Source organism: Phyllostomus hastatus, unplaced genomic scaffold (genome assembly GCF_019186645.2).
Source record: "Phyllostomus hastatus isolate PE091 unplaced genomic scaffold, TTU_PhHast_1.1 phas_scaffold_501, whole genome shotgun sequence".
NCBI classification, from domain to species: Eukaryota; Metazoa; Chordata; class Mammalia; order Chiroptera; family Phyllostomidae; genus Phyllostomus; species Phyllostomus hastatus.
The window spans coordinates 22,393,872-22,417,530 of NW_025334033.1; the positions used below are offsets into that span (position 1 = coordinate 22,393,872).

A 23,659-nucleotide genomic window follows, 5' to 3' on the forward strand; every position below is an offset into this window, starting at 1 on the left:
CCCCCACTTGGGGCCTAGCCTGCAACCCAGGCATGTGCCCTGACTGGGAATCAAACCGGCGACCCTATGGTTCATAGGCCAACACTCAATCCACTGAGCCATACTCAGGGCTCAACCAATTTTCTTTTCACTGGGAAGTCATGCAGAAGAACTTGCATATGGAGCTTGCCTTGAACAAAGGGATACAGTGTTTAGGTTTTTAGATTCCAGGACTGCTGCAGGCGAATCAGGTATGGTTTCAGGCACAGGAGGTGTGTCCTATGGGCTTTATAGACAATAGTGGACTGGGCTGGGTGTATGTGGCAGGGTCAGGACAAGGAAGGATTACATCAGTTTGCTTTTCAATATTCTGGTTTGTCGACAGAGGATTAAGTTAATTTATTTGTCAACATAATGTGGTCTACCACACAATGAAAACACCAAGAAAAACATATTACGAGTAGTCAAAACAGGACCGAGTATCTCAGCGCACACAAGCTCCCCTGGAGTCGTGCCCGCTCACCCTGCGAGACGGGAAGCTGGGACTGGAACAGACCCCTGTCGGTCATGGCCGACTGAGCGATCCGCCTGCCTGGTCAGCCCTCCTGGAGCTCACCATGTGCCCCCACAGCTTTGAAACAGAAAATACCGAGTTCTAAACATCAAAACACAGTGCAAACTCCTTTATCTAGCAGGTGGGGGTGCCAGTTAGGCCCCAGTCTGGTTAAACCAGATCTGGTTTTGTATCCTTGTTCTTCCTGAGATTTCTGACGAACCAGAAAGCGGGGACCACGCGGGTAAGTGCTCTTCGCTCTACCAGCTGACTTGGAAATCTCTAGTCTCCCTTCCTCTCCCTAGTGCTGGGCAGCCCTCGGACCCCCGGAGCTAACGTGTCCCCTCTCCCCTTTGTCTCAACTTCACTTCCCGGTTTCTTCTTTTTCCCTCGTTTTAAAAATTAGCTGTTTAAAATGCAGATTCAGCTATTTAGAATGCACGATCCCGTGGTTTTACTGTGTCCACAGAGCTGTGCAACCATCACTACAATATTTTCATCACCCCGGAAGGAAACCCTGTACCCCAGCTGTCATCTCCCAAACCTCCCGTCCCCCTCCGCCCTAGGCCACCACTCATCTGCTTTCTGTTTCTTGATGTGCCTATTCCAGACATTTCACACAAATGTCACCTTTTGTGAATGGCTTTTCGCCCTTGTAGCACAGTGTCTTCAAGCTGTACTCATGTTGTGGTATATATATCAGCACTTGGTTCCTTTTTAGGCCTCCCAAATATTCCATTGCATGGACAGACCACATTTCGTTTACCCATTCACCAGTTGATGGACGTTTGGGTGGTTTCCAGTTTGAGCTGTCATGAGCAAAGCTGCTGTGAAGTTTTTGGGTGGCCATATGTTCTCATTTTTTTCAGTATATACTTAGGAGTAGAATTGCTGTGTCATATGGTAACGCTGTTTAACCTTTTGAGGAATTGCCAAACTGTTTTCGAAAGTGGTCGCACCATTGTACTTTCCCATCAGCAATGCATGGGGGCCCGATTTTTCCACATTCTCATCAACACTTGTTATTATCTGTCTTTTTTATTAAAGCCATCCCAGTGGGTGTGAAGTAGCATCTTCATATGGTTTTGATTTGCATTTCCCTAGTAAATAATGATATTGAGCATTTTTCATGTGTTTATTAGACTTTCATATATCTTCTTTGGGAAGTCTTCTTTCTACTCATATCCTTTGCCCAATTTTTAATTGGGTCATTTATCTTTTTACTATTGAATTAAGAATTCTTTATATATTCTAGGTATGGGTCTTTTTGCAGATATATGATTTATAAATATTTTCTCTCATTCTGTGTGCATTATCTTTTCACTGTATTGAAGGTATCATTTACAACACAAAACTTATTTTAATTTTGATAAATTCTAATACAGCTATAATTTCTTTTGTTGCTTGTGCTTTGGGTATTGTGTCTAAGACACCCTTGCCTAACCCAAGGTCACAAATATTTACTCCTATGTTTTCAGGGTTTTAGAGTTTTAGTTTTTACATTTAGATCTGTGGTCCATGTCGAGTTAGTTTTTGCCTGTGGATATATGTATCCATTTGTCCCAGCAGCACTTGTCGATGACTGTTTGTCCCCATTGAATTGTTGGAGCGTCCTTGTTCAAAGTAAAGTGAAGGGAGGATTTATTTTTGGACTTCTAATTCTATTCCCTTGACCTATATGTGTATCCTCATGCCGGTACCGCACCATCTCGACAACTGTGGCTTTGCAGTGTCTTATCTTCTGATGGAAAAGTTAGGGCAGGAATGGGCAATCTGGACTTTTTTTTTCCCTGGTCTGACCAGAGATTGGGTTCTTCAGATTCCTCTTCAGGCTTTCGGCCACCCTTGATTTCTCCTCATTCATCGTGTTAGTTTAAGTAGGAGATGATATGCAAACTGTCCTGAGACATCCAGTGCTGGGCCGGGCCCTGAGTGTTCTCCTCGCCACATCTGCTCACTGCGTTCAGATTCCAGTAGCGTGGCTCTGGGCTTCCCCAGATGTATAGAATTAAACAGTCAGGTTGTGAAAAGATGTACTGGTTTCTGAAACTCTCTAATTGGTTAAGTTCAGGGTAATACACCTTACTGTACTGTTAAAGGATTTAAAGATCTTTCTGAACGGCTGTGTAAGCAAGCAAGCAAGCAAGTGGTCTGGCAGAGAGCTCTCCCAGGTGGGCTGCAGCATAGCCTTTGAGGCCAGACCTTGCCCTCCCTGGGCCTTCCTCTCCTGGCGGGCACCCGCATCGCTGCTCTGAGAGCATCCATTGGCAGTGTCGTGGTGGTGGAGAAATGGAAGGCGAGCGATCTGCCGGAGAGGTGGAGTTCTGGACAAGGCCGCTTATCATCACTCCACGTTACTGAGCTAAAACGTAAAACGTCCATGTGATATCTGAAATTAGCAACAACCATCCTATAATCATTGCCATTCCTTTCTGTTAGGAATTGTGTGCAGCACAAGCTCATTTGCAGATGATAGTGCCTAGAGCTTACACTAGGTGTATCATAATTTAAGCAAATTTTAATTTCCTGATTTGTGTTGGACATTAAAGAAAATCTCTAGACAGAAACTGTCCTTCATCAAGAGCTTCCCCTCAGGGGCCCTGCACGCAGTGAGGGGCCAGGGACGTGAACTCTCCAGAAGGCGGTGGTGACGGGGTACAGAGCAGGTTGAGGATTCAGTCTGCCCGAATACATTTCTTCACAGTGAATCTGGACAAGCTCCTTAATCTCTCCAAGTCTTAGTTTCTTTGCCTTTAAAATGGTGTTAAGCATAGTATCCACCTCCCAGCATTGTTTACAGGTTGGAATCTTGTGTGAGCCCTTAGTGTTTGCCTGAGCATCTTCTAGCTCACACTCCAGGGCCCTTCTGGCTGCTGTGGCTTCCTTTCCTTCCTTCCTTGCACGCACAAGGGCCTCCTCTAGATGTCAAGGACTTAGCCCAGGCAAGGGTCGACAGGCTTTTCCCGTAAAGAGACAGATTAGTAAATATGTTAGTCTTTGTGACATTGCAAGCCTCGTGGTCTCGGCCACAACCCTCACTCTGCTGTTGTAACATGAAAGCCACAGACCGGTGCCCATGAACGGGTGTGGCGGCATTCCAATAACACTGTGTTTTTCACAGCAGGCGGCAGGTTCGACTTAGCCTGCTGGCAGTGGTGTGCCGACCCCTGGCCTAGCACGGTGCCCAGCACGTCGTGGGCTTTTAATAAATGTCAGCCATCCTCAGAGCTGGGAACTGCCCCTTGACACTGGTTTCCTTGTTTTTAACAGAATGTCGAGGTCCTGGCCAGTCGGAGCACCTCTTCCGAGCAAACCCAGCTGGGGGCTGAGGTGCAGGTGAAGGCTCTGGAGGCAGAGAACGAGAAGCTGCGCAGAAGCCTTGCAGGGCTGGAGCAGAGTGTTGCTCGGCTCCAGAGGCAGGTTGCTGACCTTAAAGACGACGAGGCCAAGGCGAAGGAAGCCCTCAGGAAGTACGAGGTGAGGCTCCTGGGCCCCACACCTGGCCGGGGCAGCTGTCATCCTTCTTTCCTGTGTGAGCGGTTTAGAGGCAGGGAGAGATTTATTGTCATAATTTAGTAGGAAAGGTCAAGGCACTTGTGACTCTGTCTTCTCTGCACACCATTCCTTTTGTTTCTCTACAAGTGGTCTGAATGGGAGCTGAGCTTCTAACGAGGCCTGGGAACAGGGCTGATGAGGTCAAGGGTGGGCAATGCATGAGAAGGCACGGGAATCCCTACTCCCACAGGCATCAGACACACACTCTTCTTTGGACACTGAGCAGAGGCCTCTGCAGTCCTGAAAAGGCCATGAACAGCATCCTCAGGTCCGTGTTCTCTCACGACCAGTCATTCTTTGTTAACACACAGTTGATGGGTTTTAAAGTCCTCTGGTTTGCCAGGTTTCTAGAGGTGCGATGCTGTGTGCCAGAGACAGGTGCTGACGGCAGCTGGCGGGAAAAGAGGGGACGGAGGAAATGCAAAGAGGGATGTGTTCTGCCGGAGGTTATCCGTCAGGATCACCCGGGAGCCTTTTCCAAAACTCTGCGTGCCTGAGTCTATTCAGTACCTGCTCCAGGGGCGAGGCTGGACATTTGTGTTTTCAAAAAACCATCCCAGGCGACGCCGATGTTCACATCATGGCTGACTACAGAAGTGCAGACAGGCACAGACATCCAGGAACACGGCTGTTGTGCGCCTTCTTGGGCCCGTGGCACTGCTGGCTGTGTCAGTGGACGTGTCTGTCACTCCTCTCAGCCCCCTGCCCAGCTTCACGGCCACAGCTCACAGCGGAGCGCACACTGACCCCAGGTTTCCTTGTAGGCGGAGGCTCGGCAATTAGAGGAGGCCCTCGTGCGTGCGAGAAAGGAAGAAAAAGAAGCCACAGCAGCCAGAAGGACCCTGGAGAGCGAGCTAGAAGATGCTCAGGTAAACGCTGAGGGCTGTTGTCTGTATCCCTCACATAGGAATCCCAAGAGCAAAATAGGAGGGACACGCACAGATTGCCATTTGTCCTCACGTGCCAGCTTGCTCCTTCATAATGGTAACCACTCTGACCCCAAAGTAGCCATCTAAGCCAGTGTTCCTTAACAGGAGGACATTTGTAGTATCTGGAGACATTTTTGGTTGTCACAGTTGGAGAGATACTCCTGGCACCCAGTGGGTAAAGGCCAGGATGCTTCTAAACAGTCTACCGTACGAAGCACGGGACAGCTTGGCAGCAGCGAATTATCTGGCCCGAGTGTCAGTTATACAGAGGTTGAAAACTCCTGGTCTAGACATGGAAGAGCTTGACAGCTTTCCAAAGATAAAATATGAATTGTGTTCGAAGGCTGGCAGGATCGGTCCCCAAGGCAGTGTGGAGTCGGCTGTCTGGCAGAAGCCAGTTTTCATTCTCCTCTGGGCAGACGGACTCCAGAGAGTGAGTCCTTGAAGATGGCTTTAAAAGGAGCCGGAGGAAGTTGCTTCCTTGGAACTAGACAGCTATCTCTCTTCAAAATCAGTAGATTCTTAGAAAATTAGATTTTCCCATTTGAAGGCTAGGAAATATGATTGAAGTACATTCTTAAAAAAAAAAGTCTGCACTGAAGTTCAGGTTGACTTTGCACAGTGGCCTCCATGTGATCCAGGTGCATCCTTCCTTCGACCTGCTCTCAGGTTTTAAAGAACTAGCACCAAGCATCCCTCGGGTGAGGTTCTGAGAGGGTGAAAGCCAGTGTGTTTGAGCAGTCATCTGACAGCAGGTTGTTCAAGTTTTCCTTCAGGAACGTGAGGGCAGGAGGGGGAGGAGCACGTGGAAAGTGGTGCGCACTGACCGCAGTCCAGATCTGGATTCGTGAAGGCCCCATGGCAGCCTTCCTGTCCGTGTGCAGCTGTATCTCTCCAGAGTAGTGGTGAGGAGCCTGTGTGCACTAGCATTCACTCGGGTCCCCATAACTCAGGGGCCCTCACCCGCTCCCCCACCCCATCAGCTGTCTCTGCCTTCTTTCTGGCTTTGGACGGAGACCTGGTTTTTGTATACAGTAAAGCCCTGTTTTTTCCTGAGTTTGATGTCTGAGTATCCTTGCTTTAGATTTCTTGCTTTCTCTCCCTCTCCACCCTCTCTCTCTCCCTCCCTCTCTTCTTCCCACCCTCCCATCCATCCATCCATCCATCCATCCATTCATCTATCCATCCATTTATCCTATCCATGAAGTCTTTGTTACAAACTCCTGTTCAGTTGATTTTGAGTGGATGGCAGTTTCACTGTGCTGCTGCGTAAGGTCTGTGATGACTACAGCCCAGCCGTCAACAAGTGGGATTTAAGTCCAAGCTAGTTGTGGACACCGAGGGAGAAGAAACATTTGTATTCTACAGCAACAAAAATCTGCACCTTCCTGTCACGTGTGCACAGGGGGCAGCTGTCACCGGCCCTCAGTCTTCATCGTCCTTTGGTCGAACCAGAAAGTTTCACACACAAGGAAGTAGTTCACCGGCTGTGAACCAGGCTCACAGTTAATTCAGGGGAGAGAACAGGTGATGGCCTCGAGGCCCAAAGGTCTCAGTGTAACCCCTGCCCACCCCCACCTCTGGATCTCTGCCCCTGCCTTGGACATTACCCTCACGTGCAACTTTTGTTCGAGCCTGTTTTCCCGGGGTGTTGAGATGGCGAGAGTGCTCTGTGTGCCGTGCAGCCATTTTAACACAATCAGTAGGAATTTTCAAAGGACATCCGAATGATCTGGTCCCAAAAATTTCTGTGAGAAGTGTACCATCACCCTAAATTACTTCATTTTCTCCAAAATCTGGAAGCAGATAGGAAGCTCCTTCAGTTTGATGCCTCTGTGTGCCTGTCCCCCTCCCCAAAGCTGGCTCCTGAAAGGGTCTTGACCCTGAGAGGAAGAGAGAAGAATGCTTGCTCCCCCCACACATGCGTGTTACATTTCAAAACCTTTTTGCCCTCGCAATCTGCTGCATCCTCCTGTATGATACATATATTTCTCTACAGGAGCTGGATACCATGTGAACTTAGGTCTGACTTATAATGACTCACTCAGAAAGTGGCAGAGGGTCCTAAAGATGTCATTTTTGACTTGCTGGACTCCTGCCCCATGGTCTGGGATCGTGCTGCTCTGTAGAGCGACTTGAGAGCTTCATTCAAGGTGGAAATGTCTATGATTCCCTTGAGAATGGCCTCTGCAGATGGGGGAGTGAAGAAGCCTTTTCTGGTGTAGCCAGTTTTTCCCTCAGAGAGGGTTAAGGGTTTATACTCTGCATACCTTCAGCTCCCTGCACTGGACTTCAGAATTAAAAAATGCCAGTGCTTCCATGGTTATTGTGTGGCAAGGGTCTGGGAAGACCAGCTTCCTTCTGATTAGCCTCTCATTCCTTAAGCCCTTGGGTTCACCTGCCACTTGGTTATTATTAATATGAACAAATCAGGGTATTACTAAGTCATGTAGTAAAAGGCTCTGCCTTCATTGACAGATAATGGTCCCCAAGCTCAAGGGCACTTACTTATACATCTGCCAACTTTGTGTTTTGGATTTTCCACATTGATAAATTTCCCCAAGTTTTGATTCCAGTATGAGTCAATGGGCTTGTATTTCTGGTCTTGGAAATACAGTCACTGTAGCTATAGAGCACTTCATGCCTAACTCCTAAATGCAAAATTGCCAACTTTGCTTATTTTCACGTGAATCTGGGACATGTTTTCTCAGCAGTGATATATTAGAACATATTTCTTGAATAATCAAAGAGGAAGAATATTGTGCTGAACAACATTTCTGAACTTTAGAGCACATTAGAATTACTGGGGTAACTTTCAAGTGCAAGTTTGTGGGCCCCACTCCAAGAAAAAATGGTGGATTCCATAAGAAATGGCTAGAATCTACACTTTATGGAGTACTCCCTGCTTGCTTGGTGATTCTGATATAAGAAGTATTGAGACCACTTTAGGGGATAGATATTAATTTTCAACCGGGGAGTTTTTATCGTATGCCTAACAATGAGTCTGGGCTGCAAGACTTGCCCATACAGAAAATCTATGCCTTGCCTTGAGAGATCTTACTACCCTGCAACAGAGACAGTCATGCAAGAAATATTTTAAAAATAATTTAGCCCAAACTGTTCTTCCAGGAAAATATGTGTGTGTGTGTTGAGGGGTGGGGGGGGGGTTGCTGGCCAGGCCCCAGCTGGAGTGGGTGCATCTTGGTCTCCAGGCACAGGAGAGCAGAGCTGGGTGGCAGCCCTACCCGAGCCAAGGGTGCAGTCGAAATGCACACACCACATGGAGGCTGCGTGGAGCTGGGGCTGCTTGTCTGCTGGCCTGGAGCCCCTGGGGTTGGGACTCAGGAGGAAGAAAAAGACAGGCTGGGGCAGGGGTCGGGTTGGGTCCTGAAGGCTCTTGCATTTGTTTTTCAAGAACTTACATTTTGAGATGCATGTGTCTGAGGGTTTTCTCCCACACAATAGAACCATACATCACTTACCTTAGCCTGTGTACATCCCTTTGCCCCCAGTACTGCTTATTCAGCCACAGACAAATCCCAGGCATTGACCCTCTCTCTGGGGTGTGCCCAGCTGTGCTGTGGTGGGAAGGACTCCTGCCAGTTGTCCCACACTGAACTTCTGATTACCTCTCTTTAGCACCTTTTCTTCACCCAACCACTTTTGTTGACTTTGGTTCCCCACAGCCATTAACTCGAGCAGCAGCTCAGCTGGCTTGGCTGGATTTTGCATGCTGTCAGAGCCAGAGGGGCAACAAAGGCCTCCACAGGTGGTACTTTGGCCCCAGGTCAGGTGGTTGGCTGGAGCTGTTCACAGGCCCTGCAAACCAGGAGTGCCTGAAGTGATTTGGGAGTGTTTTCAAGATGCCTGAGTTATTGCATGTGTGACAGAAACTTGTAGGTTGTTAAGCACTGTAAACATCAAAACTGTTCTCCGCATGCAGTCCCTGCAGCAGGGCACAGACTGAGCAGGTCTGAAGCAGTGTCTGCACTGACCTGCATTCAGCCCTCAGCCCCTCACAGCACTGTCCAGGTGACCAGCCCGCATCTGGGTCCTGCTGCCCCTTTTCTGAGCTGTGCCGCTTCTCGACATCTCAGCACCCAGCCATTTAAAGAAGCTACTGTAACCATCTTTAAGATATTTGAGGATCTTGTTAGAAAATTGCATGTTTTTTACATAAAGGGCTTCGTTCTGTGCGAAGGTGTGAGATGAGAGCTCCAGAGAAGCCAAGGGAAATTATCACCCCAGAGATGGTTGCATTTCATAGTAACTACTAGCATTTGGTGCTGATTCACTCAATAACCATTCATAGGCACTTTTTCTGACTGGAGTCTCTTCCATTTAACACCTCTGCTCATCAAGTTCATCAGCCTGTGGACTGCCAAGTTCTTTTTCTTCTGCGTGTGAGTCCAACCCACGCATTCTCCCTGTGTCCAAGTGGACTCTTGGCCTGTGGACAGCGTGCTCTGTCTTTATAAGTTAATTTTTAGTTGTGTTTTTTAATCCTCATCCAATGATATATTTACTGATTTTTTTTAGAGATAGATGAAGGAAGAGAGAGAAAGAAAGAGAGAGGGTGTCAGGGGAGAGAGACAGAGACATGAATTTGTTGCCTCTCATACGCACCCCAACCAGGAATCAAACCCATAATCTAGGTACGTGCCCTGACCAGGATCGAACCTGCAACCTTTTGGTGTGTGGGACAACGGAGCCACCCAGCCAGGGCCATTTTTGGCTGTTTCTACTGTAGTGATTATCCGCACAGCAGAGCGAATTCAAGAACATCAGGTACAGTGCTATATGTCACAGGATGTAAAGCTGCTGTGTAGGTTTAGGTTAGTCTCCTGTGTAACTTCACCTTGGTTTTCAAGCATGAGCAACCAGTGTTTTGGACACTAGCTGAATTGCCACCCCCAGCAGCCTCAGCTGTTTTGCAGCCTCTGGCTGCCTCTATATGTTTGTAGCTAAGTTAGCTTGGTCCCTGAATTTCAGAAGCAGCAATGTCCTTGTGTCTCTGTGATGGCTTTATTTTGATACTTTTCCTTACCGCCAATGTGACAGGTCTGATTGCTTTGTGGTGCAGTTATGAGACTCCCTCTGCCACTTGTTCTTGTAGCTGACCTGGTGGGTAGATGACAAGCACTATCCTTTCCCTGCCATCTGCAGAGAAATCTGAGTCGGGCCACCCAGGAGCAGAAGCAGTTGTCTGAGAAGCTAAAAGATGAGACCGAGCAGAGGGAGCAGTTAAGGAGACTGAAGAATGAAATGGAGAATGAGCGGTGGCACCTAGACAAGACCATTGAGAAACTGCAGAAGGAGGTGAGGCAGCAGGATGAGGTGAGAGAGTGGGTGCGGGGGGGGGGGGGAGGCGGCAGTGTGGGGAGGAGAGGGTGTGGGCACACCCCAGTGTTGGGACCCAGCCCCCTCTGAGGGCCTGATGAAAGCTAAGGAAACCTGCAGTTAGCTGTAAGCACAAATATGTCAGGGACCTGCAGATATCCTAAAACAGCTCTGAGGACTCATGGGGAATCCCAGGTACAGAGAAATTGTTCTAGAATATGCCAGTACCCTTTGGATTCTGGGCCTAATGTCTGTTTCCCAGTTAGGAGTGACTAAACCTCCATAGCCCATGACGAGGCCCTTTGCAAAATTTTGGGGAGGGTGTAGAAGAATGAAGAGGAGGCATGATCTGTGTTTGGGTGGGACCCAAACCTAGCTCCCCAGTTCCAGATGGAGCATTACAGGGTGGGCTCACACCCGAGTCACTTCTTCCAGATGGCTGACATTGTCGAGGTGTCCCGCATATCAACGCTGGAGCTCCAGAACCAGCTGGATGAATACAAGGAGAAAAATCGCAGGGAGCTTGCAGAAATGCAAAGGCAGTTGAAGGAGAAGACCCTAGAGGCAGAGAAGGCCCGTCTGACTGCGGCAAAAATGCAGGAGGAGGTAATGCCTGGCCAGACCAGTTCCTGCTTTCCCCTTTATTCGGAGAATCCTTCCAGGCTGTGAAACTTCTAGGAGAGACTTGGGGTAGACTCTAAAGACAACATTTGTGCTTGATTCCTCAGTCTTAACCCTCTGGGTGGTTACACAGGGCAAATGACATCCTAACACACAATGAACCCCTAGCCTTTGAGGTGAAATTGGTAAAACTGTAACTTGACCATATTTTTCATTAAGCCAAGACTTTCTACCTAAAAAGTTTAACTACCATTTATGGAGCACCAGTGGTGTTCCCAGCTGTGTCCAAATCATCGAACAGGGATTATAGTAACTGTGGTGGGGTTCCCCCCCCCATTTGTTTAGAAAATACGGACTTTTATTGGAGTGGGAATGGTAGACAAGTTTCAGAACAATGATGGAGACAAAAAGAAATCTTCAGGAATTTAAGAGTATTGAAATTATTAAAACATAGAGCAAAGTAGCCCAAATTTTAGCTCCCTTCAGTCTTCACTTCTGAAGAACTGAGAGTAAATAAAGGGAATGGTTTTGATTATTTTAATGGAAAACTGAAGGCTCTAAAATGCAAATACATGAGCGCTGATTTCTAGCTATGCTTCTTGCCAGCTGGTTGACCTTGAGCACATTACCCCAATTTTCTGAGCATCTGTTTCTGCCTCTTTAAAAATATACAAAATAATAATGATTTAATAATTGAATGAGAGAACATGTGGACCTGTGTAGCAGAGGGTCTGTGTATCCTGGATACTAATGTTGTTGTTATTATTTTTTTATTCTAAGTCTTAATTTTTTTCATAAGCAGTGCCAAGATCACTAAGATTCCACAGGAAAACAAGTTTTTCTTTAAAAAACAAACTTTTAATATCTTTGATGATCAAAGAAAAGTCACCCATGAGTCAGTGTCAAAAGTGTGTGGAAGAACAATGGATGTTTATCACAGACTTCAAGAACACTTCTGAAAGGATCCCAGTAACAGACCCCCTCTTGCGTAGGGTCATGTGATACAGGAATGCAAGTAAAAACTGAAATGAGCTTATTGACATCACCGTTCTCTTTGGCATTAAACACACATTTTCATTTCTCCGGCAGATGGGCAGGGGGTGCAGATATTTGCCAGGATCCCAACAAACACCTGGGGTGTGGTGTTGATCTTAGAAAATCATGGTGCCAGAGTGACCCCTGCAGACAGTTCCTGTTGCTTTTTCTCTGATGCTTATTCTGCTAGAATCTTCAGATTGGAAGGAACCTTCATGATCTTAGTTAGATAAGGAAACTGAGATCCAGAGAGGTTAGTTAAGGCCAGATGGAGGCCGGCGATGTCTATAAAGAAGCACTAACTCCAAAATAGATTTTCTGAGTGGTAAAGCCCTGCGGGACACTGTTTCCATTTGAATGGTACTAGTGGACACCTCATCATTCTACAAGGAAATGGCAGATACCCCCCTGGACCAAGCCGCTGAAGTCATGGGATTGTGTAAGACAAAATCAAATTAACAAGTCAGGATCACTCAGGACCCTTGAAAAACACAAGGTCAACTCAGTTCACTGCACCCCCCCCCCCCCCATCCTAAGCAAAAAAAATAAAAAGAGCTGCAGTCCCCCCTAAGGGCTGTCACACTCTCCTTTTTTGCTTTCAGGGAAATAGACATTTTACCTGTTTTGTCTTTGGTGTGGAGCTAGGAAAGTTCTGATGTAGATAATCTTTAGAGAATTTAAGACTTGGAAGTTATTGTTGTTCAGTTAATCTTCTAAATATCATTTAGCAAAGGGCAGTTTTAACTACATAAAGGCAGCACAAGAAGCTTCAAAAGTTGTTTGTTGACTTGTGGTTCCAGACAGCTGTGCTGCTGTGCACACCTTGCCCCAGCCCTTGAGAGATGTCCCGGGACTCCGGGGCACCGCGGGAAGGCAGGGATGTGTGGGCGGTGGGGCCGAGGGCCATGCGGGACATCGGGGAGGGTGCCAACAAGGAAATGCAGGCTATCTTTTTACCAGTCAGTCTTTCTGACTCTCAAACCTGTGTTCTTTTCTGGTATGACTTCATCTGATTCTCATAACAGCTCTATAAATTAGGTTTTAAAATTATCCCAGGATAGCAAATTAAGAAACTGAGAGATGGGGGAGATTTCGAGTGTTCTGAGGTGCAGTGCACCCTTTCTGTATCCAGTGCCTGCGCCATCGTCCTTTCTTCATGGGCTGATGTTCCCTCAGTGCTTCCACTCACAGTTTCATTTCCTAGTCGTCTTTGCACTCGGTTGCCACCCAGACCAGACTAGGGTTTTATCGGGAGACGTCTCCTTCCGGGCTATGCTGTTTTCATAGGAATGTCAGCTGATGCCATTCCGTTAGCCACCAAGAAAGGAACACATTTCTCAAAGTTTTCCCACTGGTCTTCCTAAGCCAGTCTAACCTGTTGAGTCCCTCTGCACCCCTAAGACCATCTTTGGGGCTTTCCCAACTTTTCTGTGAAAATCACTCTCAAGCGATGGTCATAGAGTTTGACACTTAACTCTCACATACTCCCTGAAGGAAATAGCCTGGTGTAGTCTGTTCCTAAGACTGTGCTTGCAGCCTTCTCCTGGAGCCTAGGAAGTTGAGAACAAACAGACAGCCTTGGACTTCACCAAATCTGTCCACACAGATGTTTCAGGAGAACCCAGTGTGTGCAGCGGTGGCGGAGCACAGGAGGGACCATCCCTAGTGCATCAAGCTCTTTAGTTTGATGCAGCCTTCAAAGCTGTTAGTTCAGTGCCACCTCGTGGATGAAAAGAGCACTGTCGGTTATGACCGTTGATGACATGATTTTCTTCTAGGGAGCAGTGGTTTTCACCTAATGGGCATGTTTATATTATTAGATTTCATGCCTGCAGGTTGCTTTGGGGTCATTAACTTGGTTTTTATTTTCCCTAACTTTAAATGCCTGTTGAGGTGATGCTGGTCCAGGTGGGCAATTAGTCAGTTATACCCTGGGAAACACTTACCTAGTTCAGTGGCTTTCAGTGTTTCCGATCATGACCTAAGGTAAGAAGTACCTCTTGCACTGTAGCTCAGTGATACATACATTCCTACAATTAGATGGGTGCATTATTTCCTTATACTCTGAGTATTTTTTAAAAATCTTCACCCAAAGACATATTTATTGGTTCCAGAGAGAGACCACAGTGATCGGTTGTGTCCCATATGAGCCCTGATCAGGGGTTGAACCCACAGCCTTTCAGTTTATGGGATGATGCCTCAACCAACTGAGCCACACTGGCCAGGGCCTAAGTATTTTTTTTTAGATTTATAACCCAATGGGTTGCCTCCTATAGCTGGAAACCCCCCTCTTTTATAAATGAGTAAACTGAAGCCCTGAGGGCAGTGGCACTTTCTCAGGTCCTCTGATCTCCAGTGGCAAGGGTCTCCTCGAGCTCTGCCTGCACACTGTCCATCAAGGTCAATGTGTTCCCAATGTGTCCAGCTAAGCACTCCAACCCCTTCTTGTTCTAGATGCGCCTGATGGAGGAAGAGCTGCGGGACTACCAGAGAGCTCAGGATGAGGCACTCACGAAGAGGCAGCTTCTGGAGCAGACGCTGAAGGACCTGGAGTACGAGCTGGAGGCCAAGAGTCACCTCAAAGATGACCGCAGCCGACTGGTCAAGCAGATGGAGGTGTGTGGGTCATATGGGCAGCCCCAGGGCCTGGGGAGAGTGAGTGGGGACACAAGGGAAGCAAGCTTTCTGCTCAGACCTCAGCCTCTGGGGACCCTTCAATTAGGAAGGTCATGTTTTGATTTGGGGGAACTGGTAGTTCAGAGATTCCTAGGACACCCATGCTGGAGGAGTGATGGAAGTAATTTAGCGGGTGTCCTCATTGCCTTGAAGAGGAAACAAAACACAAACCCAAAGAAGTTAGGTGTGCTTACCTAAGAGCACATCGATAGTTCATGTTCTATGTGCTGCTTTGGGCCATGCATTTGACTCTGAAGGAGACAAGACTGCTGCAGATCGGGACGGGCTGAGCTGTGCCCGTGTCCAAACTGCCAACGCCTAGGGATACATGGCACTCGTTTGCCCTGCCACATGCTCCGTTGCTATTTGCTGATTTTGACCCATTTTCCCCTACAGATGGCCCAGCTTTGCCAAAGCTAGCAGCAGACTGGCTCAATTCACTTTGGATATACAGTGTAAACATGGTCCATGAGAATATCTCAGAAGGTGCTCGATGGAGCCACCAGCTGGGGGTGATTTGTTCACAAGATGAAAAAAACACAACACGTTAGAAAAGTGAAGCATGTAATAGAATCTAAGCATGAACAGCCCACCGAGAATGACAGGAAGAGCCTGAACATCAATCCCCTTGAACTTATGGAAAAGAATAATGTTCAAGAATAAAACCAACCCTGAACCAAAAAACCCTTGATTCTCTCACCACCCCCAACACACCCCACATCCCAGTGGAATTTAGAGACGGAGAAAGAGGCCCGAAAATCAGCCTCGGACCTATGCGAGAAGTTAAAATTGTCAAGGTTTCGATAAAGGGCAGACAGTGCTCAAGGCCAGGAAGACATAGCTTAAATTTAAAACAATGGAATTCCTGATTCAACTTTGCAAATAAAAATAACGTTTAAAACCTCCAGGGGACTTAGTAGCATTCTCTAGGGAGTGATGTCTCAGCTGTTAAAGATTTCATTGGATGGGCGCTTTTTAGAGGTTATTAGGGTAAGCCGGTTACAGTTTTCTAGGGTTGCTGTATTTTTTGCTAATGTGCTGGCTCTGATCTTGTTAGGGGAGGTCATTTTAAGGCAAGTTAAATTCAACCCATTTAACTAGGAAGTAATTATTCTAGGACCCAAACAATTTGGTTCAAAGCAAGCTTAAGCCTTGCTAGGCAGTGGCGCAGGAGCCTCTGGGGTGATGACCCGTGGCCTGGCCCCTGAGTGCGCTGGCTGGGTTGTGGGCAGCACACATTGTAGGCAGGAAGAGAGCCCTGTGAAGAGGTGCTTTAGCTGAACATTGGCTTGTCAGGTCATCTCCTTCTAGAATATTCTGACTAATAAGAACATTTCCTTTTGCCAACTCCCGGTGTGGAAGCAGTGGCATAACTAACTTTCATTTGCCCCTCTGCAACATTTTAGATAGTTCTTCACTAATTACAAAATGAGCGGCTCTCCAGGCCCCACCCCTGTGCAGCTCACTGCTGGGGCATCTCCTCCCCTAAGAGGCAGCTGGCACAACTGTCTTGCTGTGACTCATATCTTGCCTGCTCCTTTACTCGCATTTAAATTAATTCTCAGGACTCAAGAGCTCTCTCAGCCATGAGCGTTTTCTGTAAACTGAGAAACTCGGGTGGCTGTCTTATGTCAGTGTGGCACCTGTGGGTCTGTGGTTTCTGACTGAGTGAAGCTGGCCTCGGATGAGTTGGGGAGCACTGAACAAACAGGAGACAGGAGACCTGGTGCAGGACCCAGCTGTCTGTCCTGCTCTGGACTTGGGCTTGCGGCTACTGGGGGAGAGCTTTCAGGTCCCCTATAGCTTCAGTCAGTAACAGGGAAGGCATTCACATACATTTAGGCATTCACGTGAGTTCTGTGACTTTTCTTTTTGGCACTTACAGAGGCGTCCACAGCTTGTCAGTCAATGGTGATGATGGCAGAGACAATATTTATGTGCAGATGCCTCAGACTCCTGTTTAAAAAACTCACAATGCTGATTGCTTTTGTGTGTGTGTGGCTCTGAGTTAACCCAGACATGTGACAGATTGGCTGGTGACAGTACAAACACATGCACAGAACCCACATCCCACAGTCCCAGGTGCGGTGGTTTATGTTAGAAGCCTCTTTTGATTCATACACAAAGCTACTTTGCAGCTCTTTTCTCCTAATGCTCAATGATGTTACATTAGGAGCCAGCAAGAAAGGGAGAAATTATGCTTCTTCTGTGGTGGTTGGTTTAACAGAATGGGCCGATACTGCATCTGTGTTATTCTGATGTGGGTTTGGGACTGTACAGAGCTGAGTGAGGTTCCTTAGAAGAAAGAGGCAGTTGCAACAGACTGTTAGAGACCTGACTCATGCAGGGCTCTTGGAAACCCTGAGCAGGAAGAAGGCAAAATATTGTCCCGAGCTTGGAGCTTTTAGAGAAATGTACCTTGGTGATATCTCATTTCCCTCATGTAACTTAGATACCTTAGGCTAAGATAGATCTTAGTAGTTTTTGGTTCGTTCATAAGGGGGAAAAAAGAAAGAAGCATGCTAAACTATTCTCAGTGCTTATGTTAGGGTTTGGGGTAATGTTTTTCTCCTTTAATGTATTTCCTAAATACATAATTACATTTTACATTATGAAAGCAATAAAACACTGTTTTAGAGGCATCTGCTTTGGACAGTATGAGAAATAGACACAGCCCTTCCCAAACTGAAATGACGCTCTGCTCTGATGTGCCCTTGGGGTTTCGCTCCACAGGAAAGGCCTCCCTCCAAACCCAGGCTGGTGTAAGTGACCCAGGCCATGTTGTGTCTTGTTTCTTAGGACAAGGTGTCTCAAATGGAGATTGAACTGGAGGAAGAAAGAAATAACTCGGATTTGCTATCTGAGAGGATCACTCGGAGCAGGGAACAGGTACTGTACAGAGTGGGACGGTAAGTGGATTGTCCTGCCAGAAAGAGGAGATTCGAGAGGTTAAACCTGCAGCTAGAGGAGGGAAGAGACTCCATGCCTTACGGAGGTGATGGAAGATTGCCAAGTCCTCACCATAGCAAGCCTACAGGAGGGAGATGCAGTATGTCATGTAAGCCGTCAAGTGGAAGTTTCCTGAGTGGTTATGGATAACAATCTGTTAGCCATAATAGGCAAAGCTCTTTTAAACCTGAGTTTCTAGGAATCATTAGTTCAGCAAACAACTGTGTGAAATTTGGTATCTAGCACTACATTAGTGCAATGGACAGTAAATGGTACGATGCAGTCTTTTACTCTAAGGACCTCACACGCTAATTAGCACGTAGACCTATGAGGCACTCACAGGACAGTAACAGTACCTTCCAAGTGAATGCCTTTTGCGGTTTTGAGAGGAGTTTCACTCACATTTGATTCTTGTGGCAACACTGGGGGGCAGCTGGCAACAGTTCACCCTGCACTCATACTGTAGACAATGGAACTAATTTTCCAAACTAGACTTAGTATAATTGCAAGGTTTTTAGATTTTTTCCATTTTTAATTAAGGAAAAGTGCAGAGTGGTTAAGTCATATCCTAGAGATAGAGTATCATGTCACTAGAAACCAGTGGCCGTGAGCCCACCGCATGCCCGAACCACCTGGGAGATAACACAGGCAAACATTATGGGGCGAGGACTCAGAACACTCAGTGGCGGTTCTGAAGAGAACTTACATTCACCAGTCTCAGCCTTCGTTTACATGCTACCTCAGGCACCTGTAGTAACTTCCGATGGGAGGTACTATGTTTTGCCATGTATAACACACACTTTTTTTTTGCCAGAATTTGTGAGGGGAAAATAAGGATGTGCATTGTACATGGGTAGTACTAATTCTGTCTCTATATTACATGTTTTTAATTCTTTTATTTACGCTTATGTGTTAAAAGTGTGACTAGAAAACAGTAACAGTATTTGAATGCAAAATAATACCCTGGAATATGATAATTGATTTTGTTTCTAAATATAAATAAATAAAAAATTGAATTAAAAAATTAAAACAAAAGATTTTTTCCTGAAATTTTGGGTCAAAGACGTGGACGTGCATTGTACACAGAGTGCATCACACATGGCAAAATACGGTACCTTTGATGACAGCTTAGTTGAGTGTCTTGCTCCTGAAAATGGTGCCAGAGAAACTGGACATAGACATTTAGAAACCTCTTCTCTTGATTTGCTTTGGGCACTTTTTTCTTTTTAAATATATATATTTTTGTTGTTCAATTACAGCTACTGCCTTTCCCCCCCATTACTCTCCCTTGCCCTACCCACCCCCCACCTTCCACATTCAATTCACTGCCCCGTCATCGGTGTCCATTGGTCCTTTATTCATGTTCCTTGGCCCTTCCCCTTCTTTCCCTCGTTATTTCCCTCCCGGCCCCCCTCCCCCGTCACTGTTAGTTTGTTCTATATTTCCATGTCTCTGGTTTTATTTTGCTTGCTTGTTTGTTTTGTTGATTAGGTTCCACTTATAGATGAGATCATATGGTATTTGTCTTTCACCACCTGCCTTATTTCACTGAGCATAATGCTCTCCAGTTCCATCCATGCTGTCACAAAGGGTAGGAGCTCCTTCTTTCTGCGGTGTAGTATTCCCTTGTGTAAATGTACCATAGTTTTTGGACCCACTCATTCACTGATGGTCAGTTAGACTGTTTCCAGTACTTGGCTATTGTAAATATGCAGCACTTTCTTAATTAAACAATGCAAATAAAACCTAAAGGTCTTGGGTGATGCTGAGTAATATTTAGGAAATTATGTGTATAAGGGATTGACATTAAAAAAACCTGAAATACAAATTAATTTGGGCAAGATCTTCCCTATCAAAAGAGGCACTTTGCTCTGGCCACTCTTACACTTTTTCACATCACCACCTTCCCCCCATCTCAGGGTGACCAAAAACTGGAGGTTCCAGTGCTCAGGGACAGTGGCATCTGAGATGGTAACCTCTATGCAGAGTGGAAGGAGAATCATGGGCTTCTTTTGCATCTGCCATTGTTTGCCTGTTGACCGACGGGTTCTTTGCAAACTGGTGAGATAGTCGTGCTGCTTTGCCCCTGAGGGTGAAACAAGTTCCAACAGGAGTCCCCATCCACCCTCTCTGCTGAGCTCGGTTAGGTCAACATGTTCCAGTGCTGGGCCAATAGTGTTCCTCCAGAGGGTGGCCATCCATCCAGCCAGAGCTGCAAAAGTTTAGAGAATGACCTTTATGGAGACCTGAAGTCCAGGTGGAGAGTCCAGCTGTGACCTTGGAGCCCTATTCTAGGTTCTTACAAAAGCCTGCATATTCTAAGTTCTCTCACTGGTATAAAAGCTGTTTTGTTATCCAGCCTGGCTAAGGAGCCACATTACCACAGGGCATTTTGGGATCTGCTAAGCATTTATAATGAGAGAAGAAGTGGCCATAAATTTGTTTTGCTAATGCTTCTTGTGACTTATGCAAAGAGGGGGTGGTGGGAAAGAATCAATAACCAGGCAGTTAAAACAGACTTCCAGTCCCATGTTTCACACCCCCAAAAAGCCACAAATTGACCCAGGAGGTGGTTGCCTCCCTTGGTTCAGCTGATGGCCTCACACTGAGAAATTGATCTCTTGTTACCCCCAAGTTGCTGGCGTCCTGGGGAATAGAACTGTTCCCCGTGATGTGGTCATGGTTGAAGATATTTTCACTGAGCCAAGAACTTGAAGTAAGCCCAGGGAGGAAGTTACAGGAACTAACTTGCAAAACTGGAAAGAGCACGGGGCTGCAAGTCGGTATTTGTCAAGGAGATTTCTGAAGGTTTTTCTGAACTCTAACATTGAAAGGCTGTGAGAAGATTTTGTAAAACCCAAAGTGTCTGAGTCACCCTTTAGTTCCCCTGTTTTCTCCTTGCATCTGAGTTCTGTGCCTGAAAAGATGAGTTTCACTAAGTTTCTAGCCTTTTTACCCTAATAGCTCTCCTTCCTCTTCCATTTTCTCTCTTCTCACTGCTCTCTCTGAGGTCGGGAGGGTAAAGGAAGCCCAGTATCTGTTGTAAGTGGAGAGATGGAGCATCTTGTTCAAACTTATGCAGGAATTGCTAAAACAACAACAAGACCAAACCCCTGAGATGCGGTGATGCCGCCTGACTGAGGGCTCAGGGCCCCTCCTCTGGCTCGTGGCCCCGGGTCTGTGAGGACAGATAGAAATGGAGTGACCAAACACCTGCCTCAAAGAAAGCGTTTCATTCTTATTCAAAGTCAAAGTCAATGTGAGACTTATGTCCTACTCCTTAACATAAAGACTCTGAGGAGAGGGCCCTGGGTGTAGACAGCTGGGCCCTGAGTTTGAAGCTGCTTGAGTCCACTTAGGTTAACTCTTAGGGCCGTGTGCCTGCGGCCTTCCTGCCAGAATCAGAGAAAAGGGAAACTTCCAAGCCTAAGGCCCCTTCTCTGCTCCCTCAAATGCTGACCTATGACCTTAACAGGACATGTTTCCTATGGAGCAGGAAGTGCTGCCCATCTGTTATTTCCAGCCTGATTTCTGTCATCGGCCCTGGCTGCTCAGCAAACTGCCACTGGGCACTGAGAAGGGAAGATGTTGGGAATTTTATTTTTTGACTCTTGGTTTCTTTACATTTAAAAGTAAAAGTTCATGGTTCTACTTAAATTCTACATTCTCACAAGCTCTTCTTCCTGAATCTTTACTTTCCCCAAACACCCATCCTTTTTCCTAGTCTTAGTGATTGGGCTCCCATGAAAAAGCTAGAAAAAAAGGCTTTCCAACACTGTTGGCAAATGGCCAGCCTCTTTCACAAAATCTTAGATCCAGCAAAGACCTCTGTGCTTGTCTAGCCAGACCTCTTGTGCAGTGGGGGAGAGGCCGGAGGCCCCCCGACACCACGGTCTGTCTGGCCAGGTCCCACAGCCAGTTAGTTGCAGAGCCGGCTGGGGTCTCCGGATGGACGCCCAAGCCAGTGTTTTATCTACCAGGGCCTAAAAGTGTGACAGGCACCTGCTGTGTGCCGACCACTGCAGCAAAGCTGTGAAGTGGTCAAAAGTGGGGCCTGTCCTTGAGGTTCTGGGGTTTGTTGGAAGAGATGGAGCATGCCTGAAAAAGGGCAAGTAACAAGAAAAAGCAGCAGATACTAAATGCCAAGTGAAGGACTTGGGTGTCTAATGAGGGAAAGACCCTCATAACTGTGGAAGAGTTCTGAGAGGAAGGTGGACTTGGTGCTCGCTTTGAAGAAAGGGTAAGATTTAGACAAACGAAGAGGAGTGGGAATTGAATCCCAGAAAGAACGAATGGTGGGAACCAGGTCTGGGAGGCATGACATGTACGGTGTTTTGAGCGGCAATGAGCAGACTGCTGTGGCCTGATCAGGGTTCTGGCGTCATTTGGGGAGTAATAGGAGGCCGGGTGAGAGTTTTGAATGGACTCTATCCTGGCAGTGCTGGGGAGCCACAGGTTATTGAACAGAACAGGGAGGCGTACACGGTGGTCTGCACGGTGAATGAAGCCGGGGTGGGGTGAGCTCAGGAGAAGGGGAGGCCTGGGGGAAGCCTCAGCTGGGCTGTTGTTCCCAGGCACAGACGACAGGAAAGGCAGTGTGCGATCAAACATTCTGCCCCTTTCACATCTTTTTTCTCTTAATCGTGTGTACATCTGATGCTCAGTAGATGCTGGCCACATTGTTTGTGAATTCCCAGCCTTTCTAAGGCCATTGTTTCCCGTGTGTGCTCAGGATATTCTTGTTCACACTGATGGATTCAGGGAATCCTAATTGAGAGACACGTTTTTCAAACTTTTGGATGCTTGGGTTTTGTTTTCAAATCTGACTAGTATGAAGAAGAAGGGATGGGTGTGGATTTGATGAAATGATTTCTTTTATAAAAGTGAGGAGGATTTGTTTTTTCATCCAAATATAGTTTTGCCTTATATGGGGGGTTTCTGATGGACTTCAAGTTGAAGGAGAAATCAGTTAAACAAATGTATTTTTCTGGCTTTTGGTATGTTTAAATCTAGAGAATCCTTTTTTCTCTTCTCCCTCCAAAACCATGTATCTACCTCACTGAGAATTCCCTAGGTGCTGGGTGCTGTGTCCATGCCTTGGATACATTTTCAAAGGCTTGAGAGGCTAAGTGACTGCCTAGGGTCACAGCTTATAAGAGGTGGAGTCACAATTTGACTCCAAAGCTTACTGCCTCCCACCTGTTCCCATCATCCCAGCAACAGATTGTAAGATTAACCCTCCCCACACCCCCAGTACATTTGGGGTCCTTATTCCCAAGTTAAAATTAATGCCATGGTGTCTCTTTGATATAGGTGAGGTATTATGTTCACCTGACCCTTTCCTCTTTCCTCGTGAGTCCAGAATTCAGATGGCAAAAGAAAGGCCCTGCTTGGTGTATTTTAAATGTGTTCGATGCTCTAGCTGCTTGGGCACTGCTGTGTCATTGCTGGTGGCTGAGTGCACACCCTTAACCGCAGAGCTGGGCCTAAGTGGAGGGGCGTTCGCTTGGCTGTGGAGGGAGGGGTGACCCAGCCCAGAAGAAAGACAATTCATCCAGCCCAGGCAGCTGGCAGCCAGGATGAGTACACCAACTTGAGAGCTTCAGATTGCCTCATGATCTTTCCGGGTCTGATTGAGGCTGCTCAGTTGCCTTGACAACTGTAGGATAAAGCCCAGTGGGTCAAGTCTCAGGGCTTCTGCAGTCACTTTAAGGAACTGCTCCCCAGTGGGGGCTCACACCTGCTCCTCAGTCTGCACCAGGGGGACGCACCCACCAGGATACGGGACTGGGAAATAGGGCTCCATGTAGTCAGTGAGTGAAAGATCAAAGTGGAATTCCCCCTCCCTTCCTTCCTTCCTTCCTTCCTTCCTATTCCTGAGACTAGGAGCAGTTTTTAAAAATGCCTCCCATTATATCAACTGTTCAAAAACCCAATGTGTACAATTGGTTAATAATAATTTTCCTTTCTTGTGACTGAGTATCATTTTTAATACCAGCTATGAGTGTAGGCTCACCAGTCC

General features: G+C 46.8%; 1 protein-coding gene across 4 annotated transcripts in view; it reads left to right on the forward strand.

Moving 5' to 3' along the window:
• Positions 1-23,659, forward strand: part of CGNL1 (cingulin like 1) — a 152,365-nt gene that overhangs the window by 116,580 nt on the left and 12,126 nt on the right. For all 4 annotated transcript variants that reach the window (XM_045822905.1, XM_045822908.1, XM_045822906.1 and 1 more), the window contains 6 exons: positions 3,803-4,009; positions 4,852-4,956; positions 10,183-10,335; positions 10,792-10,962; positions 14,467-14,628; positions 17,488-17,577. In XM_045822905.1, coding sequence (XP_045678861.1) covers positions 3,803-4,009; positions 4,852-4,956; positions 10,183-10,335; positions 10,792-10,962; positions 14,467-14,628; positions 17,488-17,577 — 888 coding nt within the window. The remainder of the gene's footprint in view (positions 1-3,802; positions 4,010-4,851; positions 4,957-10,182; positions 10,336-10,791; positions 10,963-14,466; positions 14,629-17,487; positions 17,578-23,659) is intronic.